The sequence below is a fragment of the Oncorhynchus kisutch genome, linkage group LG5 (genome assembly GCF_002021735.2).
Source record: "Oncorhynchus kisutch isolate 150728-3 linkage group LG5, Okis_V2, whole genome shotgun sequence".
Classification (NCBI taxonomy): Eukaryota; Metazoa; Chordata; class Actinopteri; order Salmoniformes; family Salmonidae; genus Oncorhynchus; species Oncorhynchus kisutch.
This window is the reverse complement of record NC_034178.2, coordinates 44,454,189-44,469,736: the sequence shown is the minus strand read 5'-3', so window position 1 is coordinate 44,469,736 and position 15,548 is coordinate 44,454,189. Positions and strand designations below refer to the sequence as shown.

General features: G+C 44.6%; 2 protein-coding genes across 2 annotated transcripts in view; one reads left to right on the top strand and one right to left on the bottom strand.

Moving 5' to 3' along the window:
• Positions 1 to 7,975, top strand: part of LOC109891079 (solute carrier family 41 member 1) — a 51,095-nt gene extending 43,120 nt beyond the window's left edge. The window contains exons 6-11 of the mRNA XM_031825138.1: positions 960 to 1,106; positions 1,782 to 1,929; positions 2,278 to 2,357; positions 3,628 to 3,762; positions 3,839 to 3,987; positions 4,058 to 7,975. Of these exons, the coding sequence (XP_031680998.1) occupies positions 960 to 1,106; positions 1,782 to 1,929; positions 2,278 to 2,357; positions 3,628 to 3,762; positions 3,839 to 3,987; positions 4,058 to 4,243 (845 nt within the window). The 3' untranslated portion in view covers positions 4,244 to 7,975. The remainder of the gene's footprint in view (positions 1 to 959; positions 1,107 to 1,781; positions 1,930 to 2,277; positions 2,358 to 3,627; positions 3,763 to 3,838; positions 3,988 to 4,057) is intronic.
• Positions 7,976 to 8,442: 467 nt separating this feature from the next.
• si:ch211-112f3.4 (EF-hand and coiled-coil domain-containing protein 1) lies at positions 8,443 to 14,622 on the bottom strand. Its single transcript, XM_020483376.2, has 7 exons — positions 13,572 to 14,622; positions 12,878 to 13,358; positions 12,637 to 12,771; positions 10,748 to 10,951; positions 10,504 to 10,660; positions 9,908 to 10,033; positions 8,443 to 9,723 (listed from the first exon to the last, which is right to left on the bottom strand). Exons 1-7 carry the CDS (start codon positions 14,170 to 14,172, stop codon positions 9,409 to 9,411), a joined length of 2,019 nt encoding a protein of 672 aa, XP_020338965.1. The 5' UTR covers positions 14,173 to 14,622; the 3' UTR covers positions 8,443 to 9,408.
• Between the last annotated feature and the right edge of the window lie 926 nt (positions 14,623 to 15,548).

The window sequence follows — 15,548 nt, the reverse complement described above, 5'->3', positions numbered from 1 at the left end:
TGCTGTGTCAGATTTCGAAAAAAGCTTTATGGAAAAAGCACACCATGGAATAACCTGAGTACAGCGCTCAGAGACCAAAACAAGCAATACACATACCCGTCATGTTATGGAGTCAACAAAAGTCAGAAATAGCATTATAAATATTCACTTACCTTTGATGATCTTCATCAGAATGCACTCCCAGGAATCCCAGTTCCACAATAAATGTTAGTTTTGTTCGATAAAGTCCTTAATTTATGTCCAAATACCTCCATTTTGTTTGTGCATTTAGTACAGTAATCCAAATGCGCAGGCACTAGGTCCAGACAAAGTCAAAAAAGTTATATTACAGTTCGTAGAAACATGTCAAACGATGTATTTAATCAAGCTTTTAGGATGTTTTTATCATAAATCTTCAATAATGTTTCAACCGGAGAATTACTTTGTCTTTAGAAATTAAAGGGAACGGACGCACGCCTGACTGAGCACATGGCCTTCTGGCAGACCCATGACTCAATCAGCTCTCATTCTCTCCCACTTCACAGTAGAAGCCTGAAACAAGGTTCTAAAGACTGTTGACATCTAGTGGAAGCCTTAGGAAGTGCAATATGACCCCACAGACACTATATTGGATAGGCTAAGACTTGAAAACCTACAAACCTCAGATTTCCCACTTCCTGGTTGGATTTTCTCTCCTGCCATATGATTTATGTTATACTCACAGACATCATTCAAACAGTTTTAGAAACTTCAGAATGTTTTCTATCCAAATCGACTAATAATATGCATATCCTAGCATCTGGGCCTGAGTAGCAGGCAGTTTACTCTGGGCACGCTTTTCATCCAGACGTGAAAATACTGCCCCCTACCCCAAAGAAGTTAACACTGATTAAACTGTGATCAAATGAACATGTTACATATTTCCATAAAGCTGATTATGATTGGTGTGTTTAACATTAAGCCCTTCCTTCTGTCTGTAGGAATCATTATGATTGGTGTAATCATCGCATCCAGGAAGGTGGGCATCAACCCTGACAATGTGGCCACGCCCATCGCTGCCAGTCTGGGAGATCTGATCACCCTCTCTCTGCTGGCTGGCATCAGCACAGGACTGTACAAGGAGCTGGGTACGCGTGCGTGCGCACACACACACACACGCACGCACGCACGCACGTACACACACAGACGGACGGACACTTGAGATCACAGAACTAAATAGAACACATAGTACATGCTTGGGATACAGACACACTCAGACACACTTATCACTCACATACACACATCTCACCAACACCCACTCTGCGTTATACTTATCTGTCTCACCCCAGGGTGTGAGTGTGGCTGAGTATCTGAATGGCCTTTTCAGGCAGTAAAAGTCCCAATGGAAACACTTTAACTTGACCCTTCCTGGCTTGACACTAATAGAAGGGATCTTATTTTAACATAGGCCTACTTGAAGTTTGATTCCACCACTAACCTCACAGTGGTACGGAATGTGTGTATGTCTGAGTGTGTGACCCCACAACTATGCCATCTACTGTTAGTTCAGTGATAGTGTTTTCACTGTCAACAAACCCTGTGACATGTGATGCAGAATAACATGTTTTTCACACCACACCTCATTGACCTCACCATAACATATAAAAAGATGGAAACACTCATGTTGGAAGAGTAATAACACATTTCCTATTCACAAACAGCGTTGAGTACCATGCGTTGGTACCGTTTTTATATTGAGCTGATGAAGTGTGTGTGTGTATAGCGTAACAAGGATGCTGACTCCTGTGTGTGTTTTCTTATAGAGTTTAACGACTATGCCAACCCGTTGGTGTGTGCTGTGTTTGTGGCGCTGACCCCTCTGTGGGTGCTGATCGCTCGGAGGATCCCCTCCACCAGAGAGGTGCTCTACTCAGGCTGGGAACCTGTCATCATTGCCATGGCAATCAGCAGGTGCAAGACCTATGTCTCTCCTCTCTCTCACCTGTGTCTCACCTTCCTCTCATCTATGTCACTGTTCTCTTACCTGTCTCACCTTACTCTCATCTGAGTCACTCTTCTCCTACCTGTTTCACCTCTCTCTCATCTGTGTCTCTGTTCTCCTACATGTTTCACTTCCTCTCATCTGAGTCACTCTTCTCCTACCTGTTTCACCTCTCTCTCTCATCTGTGTCTCTGTTCTCCTACATGTTTCACCTACCTCTCATCTGTGTCTCTGTTCTCCTACCTGTTTCACCTACCTCTCATCTCTCACCTGTGTCTGTCTTGTGTTTCACCTCCCTTCCTCTGTGCTCTCCTCAGTGTTGGGGGTCTGATCCTAGATAAGACCGTGTCCAACCCCAACTTCGCTGGCATGGCTGTCTTCACTCCTGTTATCAACGGTAAGACTCTCTCCTGGCACTGAATACTCTGCACACAACCACTGATACACAACCACTGATACAGTGAATTTGGAAAGTATTTAGACCCCTTGACTTTTTCCACATTTTGTTATGTTACGTCCTTACTCTAAAATTGATTTAAAAAATAATAATCCTCATCAATCTACAGACAATACCCCATAATGACAAAGCAAAAAAAAACGGTTTCTAGATTATATATTTTTTTAAACCAAAAACTGATATGACATTTACATAAGTATTCAGAACCTTTACTCAGTACGTTGTTGAAGCACCTTTGGCAGCGATTGCAGCCTCGAGTCTTCTTGGGTGTGATGCTACATGCTTGGCACACCTGTATTTGGGGAGTTTCTCCTATTCTTCTCTGCAGATCCTCTCAAGCTGTCAGGTTGGATGGGGAGCGTCGCTGCACATGTATTTTCAGGTCTCTCCAGAGATGTTCGATCGGGTTCATGTCCGGGCTTTGGCTGGGCCACTCAAGGACATTCTGAAAATTGTCCAGAAGCCACTCCTGTGTTGTCTTGGCTGTGTGCTTAGGGTCGTTGTCCTGTTAGAAGCTGAACCTTCCCCCCAGTCTGAGGTCCTTAGTGCTCTGGAGCAGGTTTTCATCAAGGATGTTTTTATCTGAACTTTATTTACTGTAACTAGGCAAGTCAGTTAAGAACAAATTCTTATTTAAAATGACGGCCTACCAAAAGGCAAAAGCCTCCTGCGGGGATGGGGGCTGGGATTAAAAATAAAATAAATTAAAATATAGGACAAAACACACATCACTACAAGAGAGACAACACAACACTACATAAAGAGAGACCTAAGACAACAACATAGCATGTTTTAGAGGTGTTCAGAACAAGGTTAAGGGCAGAGAAAGCTTGTTGGACACTAAGAAATCTTTGTTGTAGAGCGTTTAACACAACATCCGGGGAGGGGCCAGCTGAGTATAAGACTGTATCATCTGCATATAAATGGATGAGAGAGCTTCCTACTGCCTGAGCTATGTTGTTGATGTCAATTTAGAAGAGCGTGAGAGAGGAGAAACGGGTTAAAAAGGTCAGAGATAGGCTTGTTACCTTTCACTTTGTCATTATGGGGTATTGTGTGTAGATTGATGAGGAAATGTTTTATTTAATCCATTTTTGAATAAGGCTCTAACGTAACAAAATGTGGAAAAAATCAAGGGGTCTGAATACTTTCCCGAATGCACTGTACACTATGTCTGTCTCATATGTGTGCTGTATTGTGTGTATGCCAGGTGTGGGAGGTAACCTGGTAGCGGTGCAGGCCAGTAGAATCTCCACCTATCTGCACATGAATGGTATCCCCATGGGAGACCCTGACCCCAACCCCAGGAAATGCCCCACCCCCTGCACTTCCTTCTTTGGTTCCAGTGAGTATTGATTAGTTTCATAAAAAGGTACAATATTGACTGATATTGACTTAATTGATTTCTCTTTCTTTCCCAGATGTGAACTCTCGTTCAGCACGGGTGCTCTTCCTCCTGGTTGCTCCAGGTCACCTGGTCTTCCTCTACACCATCAACTCCATGCAGGGAGGACACACCACGCTAACATCCATCTTCATAGCCTTCTACATGGCTGCTGCATTACTGCAGGTACACACACACACACTCACACCCCCACACACCTTCACCACCCCTCACCACTCACCCTCTCTGTCTCTAGGTGTTGATCCTGTTGTACCTGGCTGACTGGATGGTCCACTGGATGTGGAGTAGGGGGATGAACCCTGATAACTTCTCTATTCCTTACTTGACGGCCCTGGGAGATCTGCTGGGGACCGGCTTCCTGGCCCTCTGCTTCCATGTCCTCTGGCTCATTGGAGACAGAGACACTGACGTGGGTGACTGAACACACACCTGGACAGCATACATACACAGCATCAATTCGGGCTCACCGGAAACAACCTGAACAACTGAACTGTACAGTATCTCCCTCTGGACATCGGAACAACTGAATCACTTTCAGACCCAGACCTCAACCCTGACCCCTTGACCTCCAATCTCCCCCCAAACCCCTCCCCCTGGGTCACAGACTATGCCATTTTTTCTTTATTTGACTAAATAAGAGTTTTACTACTATTGTTTTTATTGTTATTATGATGACGATGATTATGATTATTATTGTTAATAGTGAATTTGATAAGAATCTATATCTGTTTTACCATTGGGTGAGTGAATCCTCATTATTTTCAATGGGGACATTCTCCCTTGGGCCAGTCACATTGGCAGCATTTGTAAAGATGAGCTCAATCGTAAAGACTTGAAATGAAGACAGACAGACAGCAAAAAAAACTCACACAAGCCTAGAATGGTTAATCACCAAGTGCTATATGTATAAAGAGATGAACACATTTTTAAGGGACCCTTCCAATTTGCCTTGAGAGTAGTGATTCAGTGGGGGCAGCTCCACAGGGGCCCGGACCAGAATGTAAAGACCTGAATCTGCTTAGGTAACAACCCCCCAACCCTGTTAAAGGATGACTGAACACTAACCTGAAAAGAAACAGGAAGATTTAAGTTGTCCTTAAGCACAGATCTAGAATCAGTTTACCCTCTCCAAATCCTAACCTTAACCATTGGGGAGGGATGAAAACATAACTGACCCTGTATCAGTGGTAAGAGGCAACCTCAACCTAGTCCATGGACATAGGTCCTGCCAGATGGTACAGTCAGGTGCCACATTATGTTTCATAGGTCACCAAGGAGGTGCCATATCGTAGTGTCAGGTACCACACTATGTTTCATAGGTCACCAAGGAGGTGCCAGATCGTACTGTCAGGTACCACATTAGGTTTCATAGGTCACCAAGGAGGTGCCAGATCGTACTGTCAGGTACCACATTATGTTTCATAGGTCACCAAGGAGGTGCCAGATCGTACTGTCAGGTACCACATTATGTTTCATAGGTCACCAAGGAGGTGCCAGATCGTACTGTCAGGTACCACATTATGTTTCATAGGTCACCAAGGAGGTGCCAGATCGTACGGTCAGGTGCCACATTATGCTTCATAGGTCACCAAGGAGGTGCCAGATCGTACGGTCAGGTGCCTCATTATGTTTCATAGGTCACCAAGGAGGTGCCAGATCGTACGGTCAGATGCCACATTATGTTTCATAGATCACCACCAAGGAGGTGCCAGATCGTACGGTCAGGTGCCACATTATGTTTCACACTCAGTTGGAGGGTTATTTTTTTAATTAAAGTCAACCCCAATTCTTGCCAACCATGTCCTTAGTGGTCCTTGAGGCCTCAACGCTCAATAGCAAGGTTTCAACACCTCCTTGTTGTACCCTGAATCCTCCTAAAAGGCTACGATTGTGACATTTCTTCAATTACATTTGTTTCTTCTTTGTTTTCACACAAACACTTAGACAGAAAATTGTGCTTTGTTTGTCAGGCTGGCCATCTGTTTGTGGCAGCCTGTTGGTTACACACACACACAAAACAGCTTATCTCACTGAGGTTAGAGTGGCTTTACTGGGAGGCCAGAGGGGGGTCAGAGAGGGTAGGGACAGAGCGCTTATTGAGACAGGATGTCACCTGGAATGGCCTCTATCTAGTGCAAGGACTTATGGAGCATATGGAGCATATGTTAAGGGGTGGGGAAAGTTATCCACTTGATCACGCTGCTGCCTAATGCTGTAGTGACAAGACCTGTTTGGTGTGTTCTGATTAGAAGGCTTTAATGGGCTTCATTAGTTAGTGAGGAAAGACAGGATGTTGAGGGAGGAATTGTCAAACCAATATTGCCTGCTTAGGAATATCATGCAAACATCTCGCTCGCTCTTTCTGTTTCTCGTTCTCTCAAGCTTTCTCAAATGGTACAAACAACATCAGCGATCTTCTTGAGTTGAAGCAACTCAAGGCCTGTCCATGCTGACTACCACACTTCCTTAATGTCTGTTGTGCATTGTACATACACACTGTGCAGCTGACCTACAATATCTGCCACAGACGCCATGCTTCAAAATGGCCTCCTATCCTACCCACATTTACATACTGTCAGTATAGACACTCTAATTCTCGTAAGCAGCAGAGCCCAGCTTGATGGTGAAATGCATGTGTTATCATCTGATGCTTTGTTGTCTGGTGTTCAATTTATATGTTGTTTTAAGGGGCCAGCAGAGTGCATGTGCAGGGCACATAACATGAATATGCAAAACGTGTGCATTATGAGTTAAGTGTCCTTCTCTTTAAAAGATAATGTATCCTTCTTAGGTTTGACACAATTTACAAAGTGGAAGTTGTGTCCGTTATTAGATGTATTCTTTAAGTTCATAATTTTTCTTAATCCTTCTGTGATCTTATGTGTTAGAGAATGATTATGTCATGTTTATGATTGAGAGCCCCAGTGGGGTTTAGTGTCACTGTTGGAAAGTACTGTAATATACACACACAGGCACCAGAGGGCAACATTGTCATATGAGTGAATATGAGACAGTGCTGATAGTGATAGAGGCTGTTCACTATTAGCTTCATCTAGATTATAGAACCTGTATCCAAGATTCTAATGTAGAACCTGTGTTTTCTAGATTCTAGAATTTGTATTTTATTGATTCTAGAATCTGTGTCCATGATAGAATTACATACCTTCTGGATTCTAGAGCCTGTATCCAAAATTCTATTCTAAAACCTGTCCTCTGTATTCTTGAGGTGGAACCCTGGATCTAGAACCTGGGTTCTCTCTGCTGTCTTACTGAACCTGTGCCAGCGTTCTGCCCCAGTACAGATAAGAGGTTGTGAAGTCTTCTTCAGGGGAAGGAATGCTTTGTCTATTTATTTTTAGATGCACACAAAGCAAATTGTATATACTATATTTATTCTATAAATAAGGTGTTTATTTTTCATTTAATTTTGTCTTGGTTCTGTCGCTGTTTTTGTAATTGTTTCTCATTTTATTTTTTTGTTCATCCTTTTTTGGGTTGTATCCAGCCAGTAGAGCTTCAGCGCTGCCGCGGTAGATTAGCGCCTAGGCTAACAAACAACAGTGTGGGTGCCTAATATCTGATGAACCTCACACACCTTACATCCCCTGCCCTCGGGCAGGGACCCAAACATAGAAGGCCTTAACCAATCAGGAGCTAGGCTCACCACAGAGTAGAATCTCTCTAATTAGCTTTTATTAATAACTGACATACCTTGATTTGATGTTGTAATGTAATGAATGAATAAATAGTCTATGAGAGAGGCTGCATGGTTGCAATGGCTGCAGTGTTTGGGAATCACTAAGGCCAGAACCTTCAATTGAGAACATACATGAATAGATGGATATTGTAAACAGAAGGCTCTGACTAGAACAGACTAGTGGTCAGACAACACAGAGGTATAACAGATGGATCATTTCTCTATAACCACATTCCTCAACCCTCACCTCCCAGACACACACACACACACACACACACACTACTAGCACAAAATGTCCATACAGATATATTGGTTACACACACAAACACACACGCATACACTTTATTTGCAACTGTGTGCTGTCCCCCTTTGTAACCCTGTAAATGTAGTGGGGTTCACAATCTGCAGGACTTTATAAATTGCTGGAAATAAAGGACTATATTATTTTGTACCACTCTTCTGTATTGCTGTAGTCTTCTGTGAGTCACTCTGTGTGTGATTGTATGGGGGGGCTATACCTGAATTAAGAGAACCTAAGAGCTGGACGTCAAGTATGTGTGTGTGTGTGTGTGTGTCAGGTGCGGTTATGCCTTTCTGAGGATACAATGTATCATGGATATGGGGCAATGGGTGGCCTTGCTCAGATATCATGCAAAGGTCAGAGTAGCTTTATACCTCTCTTTCGCTGACACTCATGTTTGGTGCTTTCAGCTGTTTCACAAACAAAGACACACACATACACCCTGAGTCCTGGTTCTCACAGTCATATGAGAGATAGAAATGTCTGAGCTCTGAGCTCACATTGAGCACTAAGTACAATGTAGCAGCTGAATGTTGTGAAGACACCTGTTGTGAGTCCCTATAATCAACCACAGTAGATATGCATTTGTATAGAGAAGAAAAACACATAGTATACTACTATATGCACATTTTATGAGGTTTTATTAATTAATGTATTAATTGTCCTCTACAATAACTGCAATAATTAGAATGTTACATGTTTATAAATCAGGTCTCCCGGGTCCCTCATGTGAAAAGATGTGTCATCTCAATGAGAGATTTGATAAATAATGAATAGAGTATAAAGTACTGTACCTGATGTAGAGTAAGCAGTGTATCTAAGGTACAATCAGAAGACATACATACACAGTCATCACACTAGTGTGCTCCTCTACAAAGCTTTAAACTAAACTAACAAAACATGTCAAATGACACAGAAAGACAAAAACATAATACATAGCTAATCAAACTTGTCCCATTAGTATAAATATGAATATATACATTTGCATAAATAATCATGATTGTGTCATAAGTGCCATGTTAGTAACAAACACAACAGAATAGATATACAGAGGTGAAAGGCTAAATCTGCTGTGTACATATAGCAGTACACAGACAGAGACTGTTATAGCCGCAGAGCAACAGAGATGAACCTGTAGTATCTTCCTCTCATATACACAGTCATAGCTAGGCCTACTCCTGAGGAAGTGGTATATGCCGAAGACGTGGATGTCGTTTAAAGCAGCCCCCCGCACCTCTCTGATTCAGAGGGGTTGGGTTAAATGTGGAAGAAACATTTCAGTTGAATGCATCCCGTTGGACAACTGACGAGGTACCCCCCTTTACCTTTCCCTTTATAAGAGGACGCGGTATACAATTAGGAAGTGGTATTGTAGCATAATCAGAAGGAGGTTTAGGAGTGTACTGACGCGGTTTAGGAGTGTACTGACGCGGTATACAATTAGGAAGTGGTATTGTAGCATAATCAGAAGGAGGTTTAGGAGTGTACTGACGCGGTTTAGGAGTGTACTGACGCGGTATACAATTAGGAAGTGGTATTGTAGCATAATCAGAAGGAGGTTTAGGAGTGTACTGTAGCTGTAAACCATTTATGTACTGTTTATGGAGGAGAGTTGGGGAGTTTGGTGAGAAGAGAGGTTTGTGTGTTGCCCAAACAGGAGATGAGCAGGGGGGTTGGCGGTGCTTGAGGGTCTCTGGCTTGTAGACACAGATACTCGTGCCTCTCCACCTACCCCGCCACCTTCCCCTCCCACTCCTATCTCATCTCGCAGCAGCTCATTGGACGAAAGCTGGGCACAGAAGGAATTGACCACCTGCAGCACATGGGATGGGCTATGTCCACTCTTTCTGCAGACATCCAGAGTGTCCATCAGCATTTTCCCCAGAGACCTATGAGAGACACCCTGCCCAGAGAGGATGAGAGAGAAATGTCAGGGTGGGAAAGGCTCGACTCATACACAGGTCTTTACACACACTATACCACTAGGTGGCACTACAAAACTAGAAGGGCTGGTATAACAAACAATCAGAATGTTCCGAGGACCTGTGTGTTTACTGTTCTTGCTTGTGTATACAGTATATGTGTACCTTGATGCGTAGCTGCAGTAGCAGTGTTAGTGTGTCTGTCAGTTTCTCCTCCAAGAGTGACAGACGTACCCTCTCGGTCTCCACCATCTGAACCTCCAACCTCAACCCCTCCACCTCCTCATGCCTCTGACAGTGCACGTGCGCGGGAGAGAGAGAGCGAGAGCGAGAGAATGGTAATATTGTAAATCTCCAAAGTAAGCTTTGGCAGTATATGTACATTTTGACATCATGCAAATAAAGCAAATTGAATGGAATTGAATTGAGAGAGAGAAAGAAAAAGCACAAGTCAGTCAATGAAGAAATAATAATATATACACAATAACAAAATGGATAGTGAGCTGTGCCAGACAGGCTTCCATTAGTCTGCTTGAATAGAGCTAAAACAGTATTAGTTGTATCTAAAGTACTCTCACAGACACCATCTGCTGCATACATCAGATATGGTAAACAAGGAAATGTATCTATAACTGCCTCCCACTGGCCACTAGTTCTCTATATGTTCCAGGATCAATTCCAAGTCTTACTTTTTTTCTCTCTTTGGAGGGAGCTAAATAAAAATAGAATTGGCCCTAAGAACCCCTCTAGTTCTCTCTCACCTTCTCTAACTGAGTCTCCCTCTCCTCCTGATAAGTGTGACCTCTGCGGCCCCACCCCCTGGGGATCATGAGGAGGTCATTGCCATGGAGATTGTTCTGGTTGTCAAGGAGGAGGTTCTGGGAGAGTAGCAAGTGGTGGGCTGTTGTATTCTGACACCTGGAGAGAAGAAGAGAGTCAGCTACAGGTGTGTGTGTGTGTGTGTGTGTGTGTGTGTGTGTGTGTGTGTGTGTGTGTTGCACTCACCCTTTACCACAGTTGTGCAGTCTGTTGATGAGCCTTTTCACCTCCAAAAGGCAGCACTGTCCTTCCTCCCTCTCCTCCTTCCTCTCCCTCTCTTCCTCTTCCTCGTCGGAGGCAGCTCTCCCCTCCACCGCTCGCTGGAGGCAGGTGTCGTCCATGGGCTCTCGAGGCGGTGAGGCGTGGCTTCCTCTGCAGGTGCACTGTGATCTGAGAGGTCAAAGGTTAGGCACAGTATGAGTCAAATCAAATCAAAGTTTATTTGTCACATGCACAGAATACAACAGGTGTAGACCTTACAGTGAAATGCTTACTTACAGGCTCTAACCAATAGTGCGAAAGAAAAAAGGTGTGTGTGTGTGTAGGTAAGTAAAGAAATAAATGGTAAGTTGGTGGTTGAAGATATCCCTCTAGTGGTGTGGGGGCTGTGCTTTGGCAAAGTGGGTGGGGTTATATCCTTCCTGTTTGGCCCTGTCCGGGGGTGTCCTCGGATGGGGCCACAGTGTCTCCTGACCCCTCCTGTCTCAGCCTCCAGTATTTATGCTGCAGTAGTTTATGTGTCGGGGGGCTGGGGTCAGTTTGTTATATCTGGAGTACTTCTCCTGTCCTATTCGGTGTCCTGTGTGAATCTAAGTGTGCGTTGAACATCTTGGCCATGTTCTGTTATAATCTCCACCCGGCACAGCCAGAAGAGGACTGGCCACCCCACATAGCCTGGTTCCTCTCTAGGTTTCTTCCTAGGTATTGGCCTTTCTAGGGAGTTTTTCCTAGCCACCGTGCTTCTACACCTGCATTGCTTGCTGTTTGGGGTTTTAGGCTGGGTTTCTGTACAGCACTTTGAGATATCAGCTGATGTACGAAGGGCTATATAAATAAATTTGATTTGATTTGATAAAACAACAGTGAAAAGACATTTGAAAATAACAGTAGCGAGGCTATACACAGACACCGGTTAGTCAGTCTGATTGAGGTAGTATGTACATGTAGATATGGTTAAAGTGACTATGCATATATGATAAACAGAGAGTAGCAGCAGCGTAAAAGAGTGGTTGGGGGGGGCACACAATGCAAATAGTCCGGGTAACCATTTGGTTACCTGTTCAGGAGTCTTATGGCTTGGGGGTAAAAACTGTTGAGAAGCCTTTTTGTCCTAGACTTGGCACTCCGGTACCGTGTAGAGAGAACAGTCTATGACTGGGGTGGCTGGGGCATTTGACAATTTTCAGGGCCTTCCTCTGACACCGCCTGGTGTAGAGGTCCTGGATGGCAGGCAGCTTAGCCCCAGTGATGTACTGGCCGTATGCACTACCCTCTGTAGTGCCTTGCGGTCGGAGGCCGAGCAATTGCCGTACCAGGCAGTGATGCAACCAGTCAGGATGCTCTCAACGTTGCAGCTGTAGAACCTTTTGAGGATCTCAGGACCCTTTTTAGTTTCCTGAGGGGAAACAGGCTTTGTCGTGCCCTCTTCACGACAGTCACTATGTTTTTGCACGTTCATGTATGTGTGTGTTGCTGGTGAGTGTGTACACTACAGTAGTAAAGGTCTCTTATGTTTTGTGGTGAGAGCATTACAGCTTCACTGTCAGCCAAGCTGTTAAACCATTGCAGATACCACTACCAGCGAGAGGCAGGGCCAATGACTTACCCCACTAATGACTACCTTACATTTCAACAGTCATAAATGTGTCCTCAATTAATAATACCGTTTATGTGGTTAATATACTGTATCAGCAGTGTAGAGGACAGAACATGTGCTGGGTTGTTGCTATGTTGTTGCTGTTGGTGATATAGAGTTCAATATTAACCAAACATAATCCCATTTATTCAGCCCCCTATGTGCCAGTGTGGTGGACCTCCAGGCCTAGACTTGGGGACGGGGGTGTTGTATAATCTACCTGTACTCTTGAATGTCTGTTTCCAGCTGTGTGACTCTGCTCTGGAGCTGAGGGACGTTCTGAGCCTGTTTCTGGATCAGTCTCACCTTCTTGAGACCCTCTCTGAGAGCCTCCCTCGCCTCTTCTGTTCTCCGCCTGTCAATCAAACAATCAATCAATCAGTCAGTCAACAAACCAATCAACCAGCCATTCCATTAATCAATCAACCAATCAACAAACAACTCAGTCAACCAAAACCAACCTGATCTCAGCATTCTCCTGCCGTAGGCGAGACTCCACCCCCTCCAGCCTGCGAGCCTCACCATATGCCCAGCCAAGCTCCTCCTCCAGCCGCTGGTTGAACCTGATTGCCTCCTCCAGCTGTCCGTCACGTGAGGAGCGAATCAGCTGCAGCTCCCTGAGGATAGGGTCTTTGGAGCCCCGTCTCCCTGCTACCCTCTCTTCCCCCACCCCGCACCCTCGGCCCTGGGGATTTGGGATCCCTTCTTTTGGGGGGTTAGGTGCACCCCTCTTGCGTCCCTGGGCATTTGGAATTGGTATGTTTGAGGGTGTATGTGTGTTTGAAGTCGCTACATTGGAGTGGTGCATGGTAAGCCTGGCTGGGCCCCTCTGTCGTTGTAATGCAACTTCCAGAGCCAGGCAGCGAGCATCGCTGCCCTGTAGAGCAGAGCGCAGGTCCTCAACCAGCTCCCTCAGAGCCACACACTCGGTTTCTGTCTGGCCTAGAGGTGGGAGAGATGAGGATTGTCCATAAGGAATGGTGTTAGTATCCTCAATTGGAGATAACACATGAGGAATCCTTCCTAATGAGTGAGCTCAGCAGACAGTGTAGCAATTGAGGGGTGAGGGCAGCTGGAGCACAGCAGTTTGAACCTGCAACCATAACAGTTCAGACATTTTAGAGTCCAGTTCATATGCTATAGCCAATTGCTTACCTGTTTTATGATGTAGTTCTGATGAACCCGTTTCACGTGTGTGCGCTTTGGGCGCGGGCCTCCTCCCGGTTTGTTCTCTTGTGAGGTCGAAACTGACACATTTCCGTCGCCTGACCCGCGGCCACCGAAGCCGGATCTCGCGCTCAATGTGCTTGGTCTCCTCTGTAACTGGGAGGCGCATGACCCCAGTTGCATCGCGCTCTCGGACGCGGAAATAACCGCATAGCCGCGAATGGAAGTCCCTAAAGGCCAGCTCGCGAGGGAGCCCCGAGCAAATACCTTGTCCCTCCTCATCATCTCCCTCCTCTTCCTTCTCTCCATCCCTTGTCTCACTTTCCTCTCCGGTAAGCCCCAGCACTGAGCAAAGCACAGTGAAATCCTCTGCCGAGACCACGTCGTCTTGTTTGGGGTAAACTAAGTGGTGAAACACCTCCTGGAGGTACTGGTCAATCCCCGTGGCCAGGACCACTATTTCGTTCTCCACGCCGGGGTCGGGGCAGTGATGGTGGGCCAGAGCGCTCCGCAGCCACTCGCTCTGCCGCGCAGCCCTTGGAGAGGACTGGAAAGATGGCGTCGCTACTGTACCTCTTGAGCGCTTCATGGTGGGGACGAGGTGTTTTGCCACCTAATTATATGATAAAATAATTCCCTACCCAACACCGCTAAAACATGTCCCGGGGCGCGAGGAGAGAGCCTGTTCATCCAAGTTGTAATACAGTGCTTTCCCAGTTCATTCACTTAGAGCGAGAGATCCCAAACTTTCCACTAAAACGCAGGTATATATCTAATAAGATTAAAATACACCATCGACCTCACGTAGCACTTATAATGCTCTAACGTTTCGTCGTATATTAGATCTTTAGCATCCAAGTCGTGTCTTCACATTGCGCGAAGACTTCTATCTCCCTCAACAGCAAAGTGTGTGTGTTGTGTTGTGTTGTGCACGCTAGGACTCGGACGGTGAAATCCTACAAGACACGATTAGGCTCCACCCGCGCAGAGCTAACTGTGTGTGTATACTGTCTGTGTGTGTGCGCATTGGCGTCATGCACCCAGCAATTTGAGGGGACACAAAGTAGGTGTGGGTGGCTGGGGGGGTACCCCCTTCCTTAAAGTTGAGATTTTTTTTCTTTTTTCAAACACCTGAAACAGCTTTTTTCTGCAATTAGAGCTATACTCATTAGGCTTAATTCTATGGAAGAAAAAAAATATATATATATATATATATATATATTATTAGTACCAGGCAACATTTTGGACACCTACTCATTCAAGGGTTTTTCATTATTTTACTATTTTCTACATTGTAGAATATTAGTGAAGACATCAAAACTATAACACAAATGGACTTTTACCAAATAGGGCTGTCTTCTGTATATTACCCCTGCCTTGTCACAGCACAACTGATTGGCTCAAACGCATTAAGAAGGAAAGAAATTCCACAAATTAACTTTTAACAAGGCACATTGAAATGCATTCTAGGTGACCTACTGTACTCATGAAGATGGTTGAGAGAATGCCAAGAGTGTGCAAAGCTGTCATCAAGGCAAAGGGTGGCTACTTTGAAGAATCTCAAATATACCATTTATTTTGATTTGTTTAACACTTTTTTGGTTTCTACATGATTCCATGTGTGTTATTTCATAGTTTTGATGTCTTCACTATTATTCTACAATGTAGAAAATAGTAAAAATAAAGAAAGCGCTTGAATGAGTAGGTGTGTCCAAACTTTTGACTGGTACTGTATATGTATATTTTTCTGCATGTCTAAATATACCTCTTGAGTTGTCTGTATCCTCCTGACTGATGGTTCTTATTAAATCAATTAAATGTGCTTCCCTGCATCTCTGCTAAAATCTTTGTAAAAGGTTCATAGTAGTTACTTATGAGGTTGGGAGATTGGGAACCTATCTGGGCTAAAACCAACTTCATAAAATTGCGAGGTGGCTAGTAGTATTACAGAGAAACAACAACAAC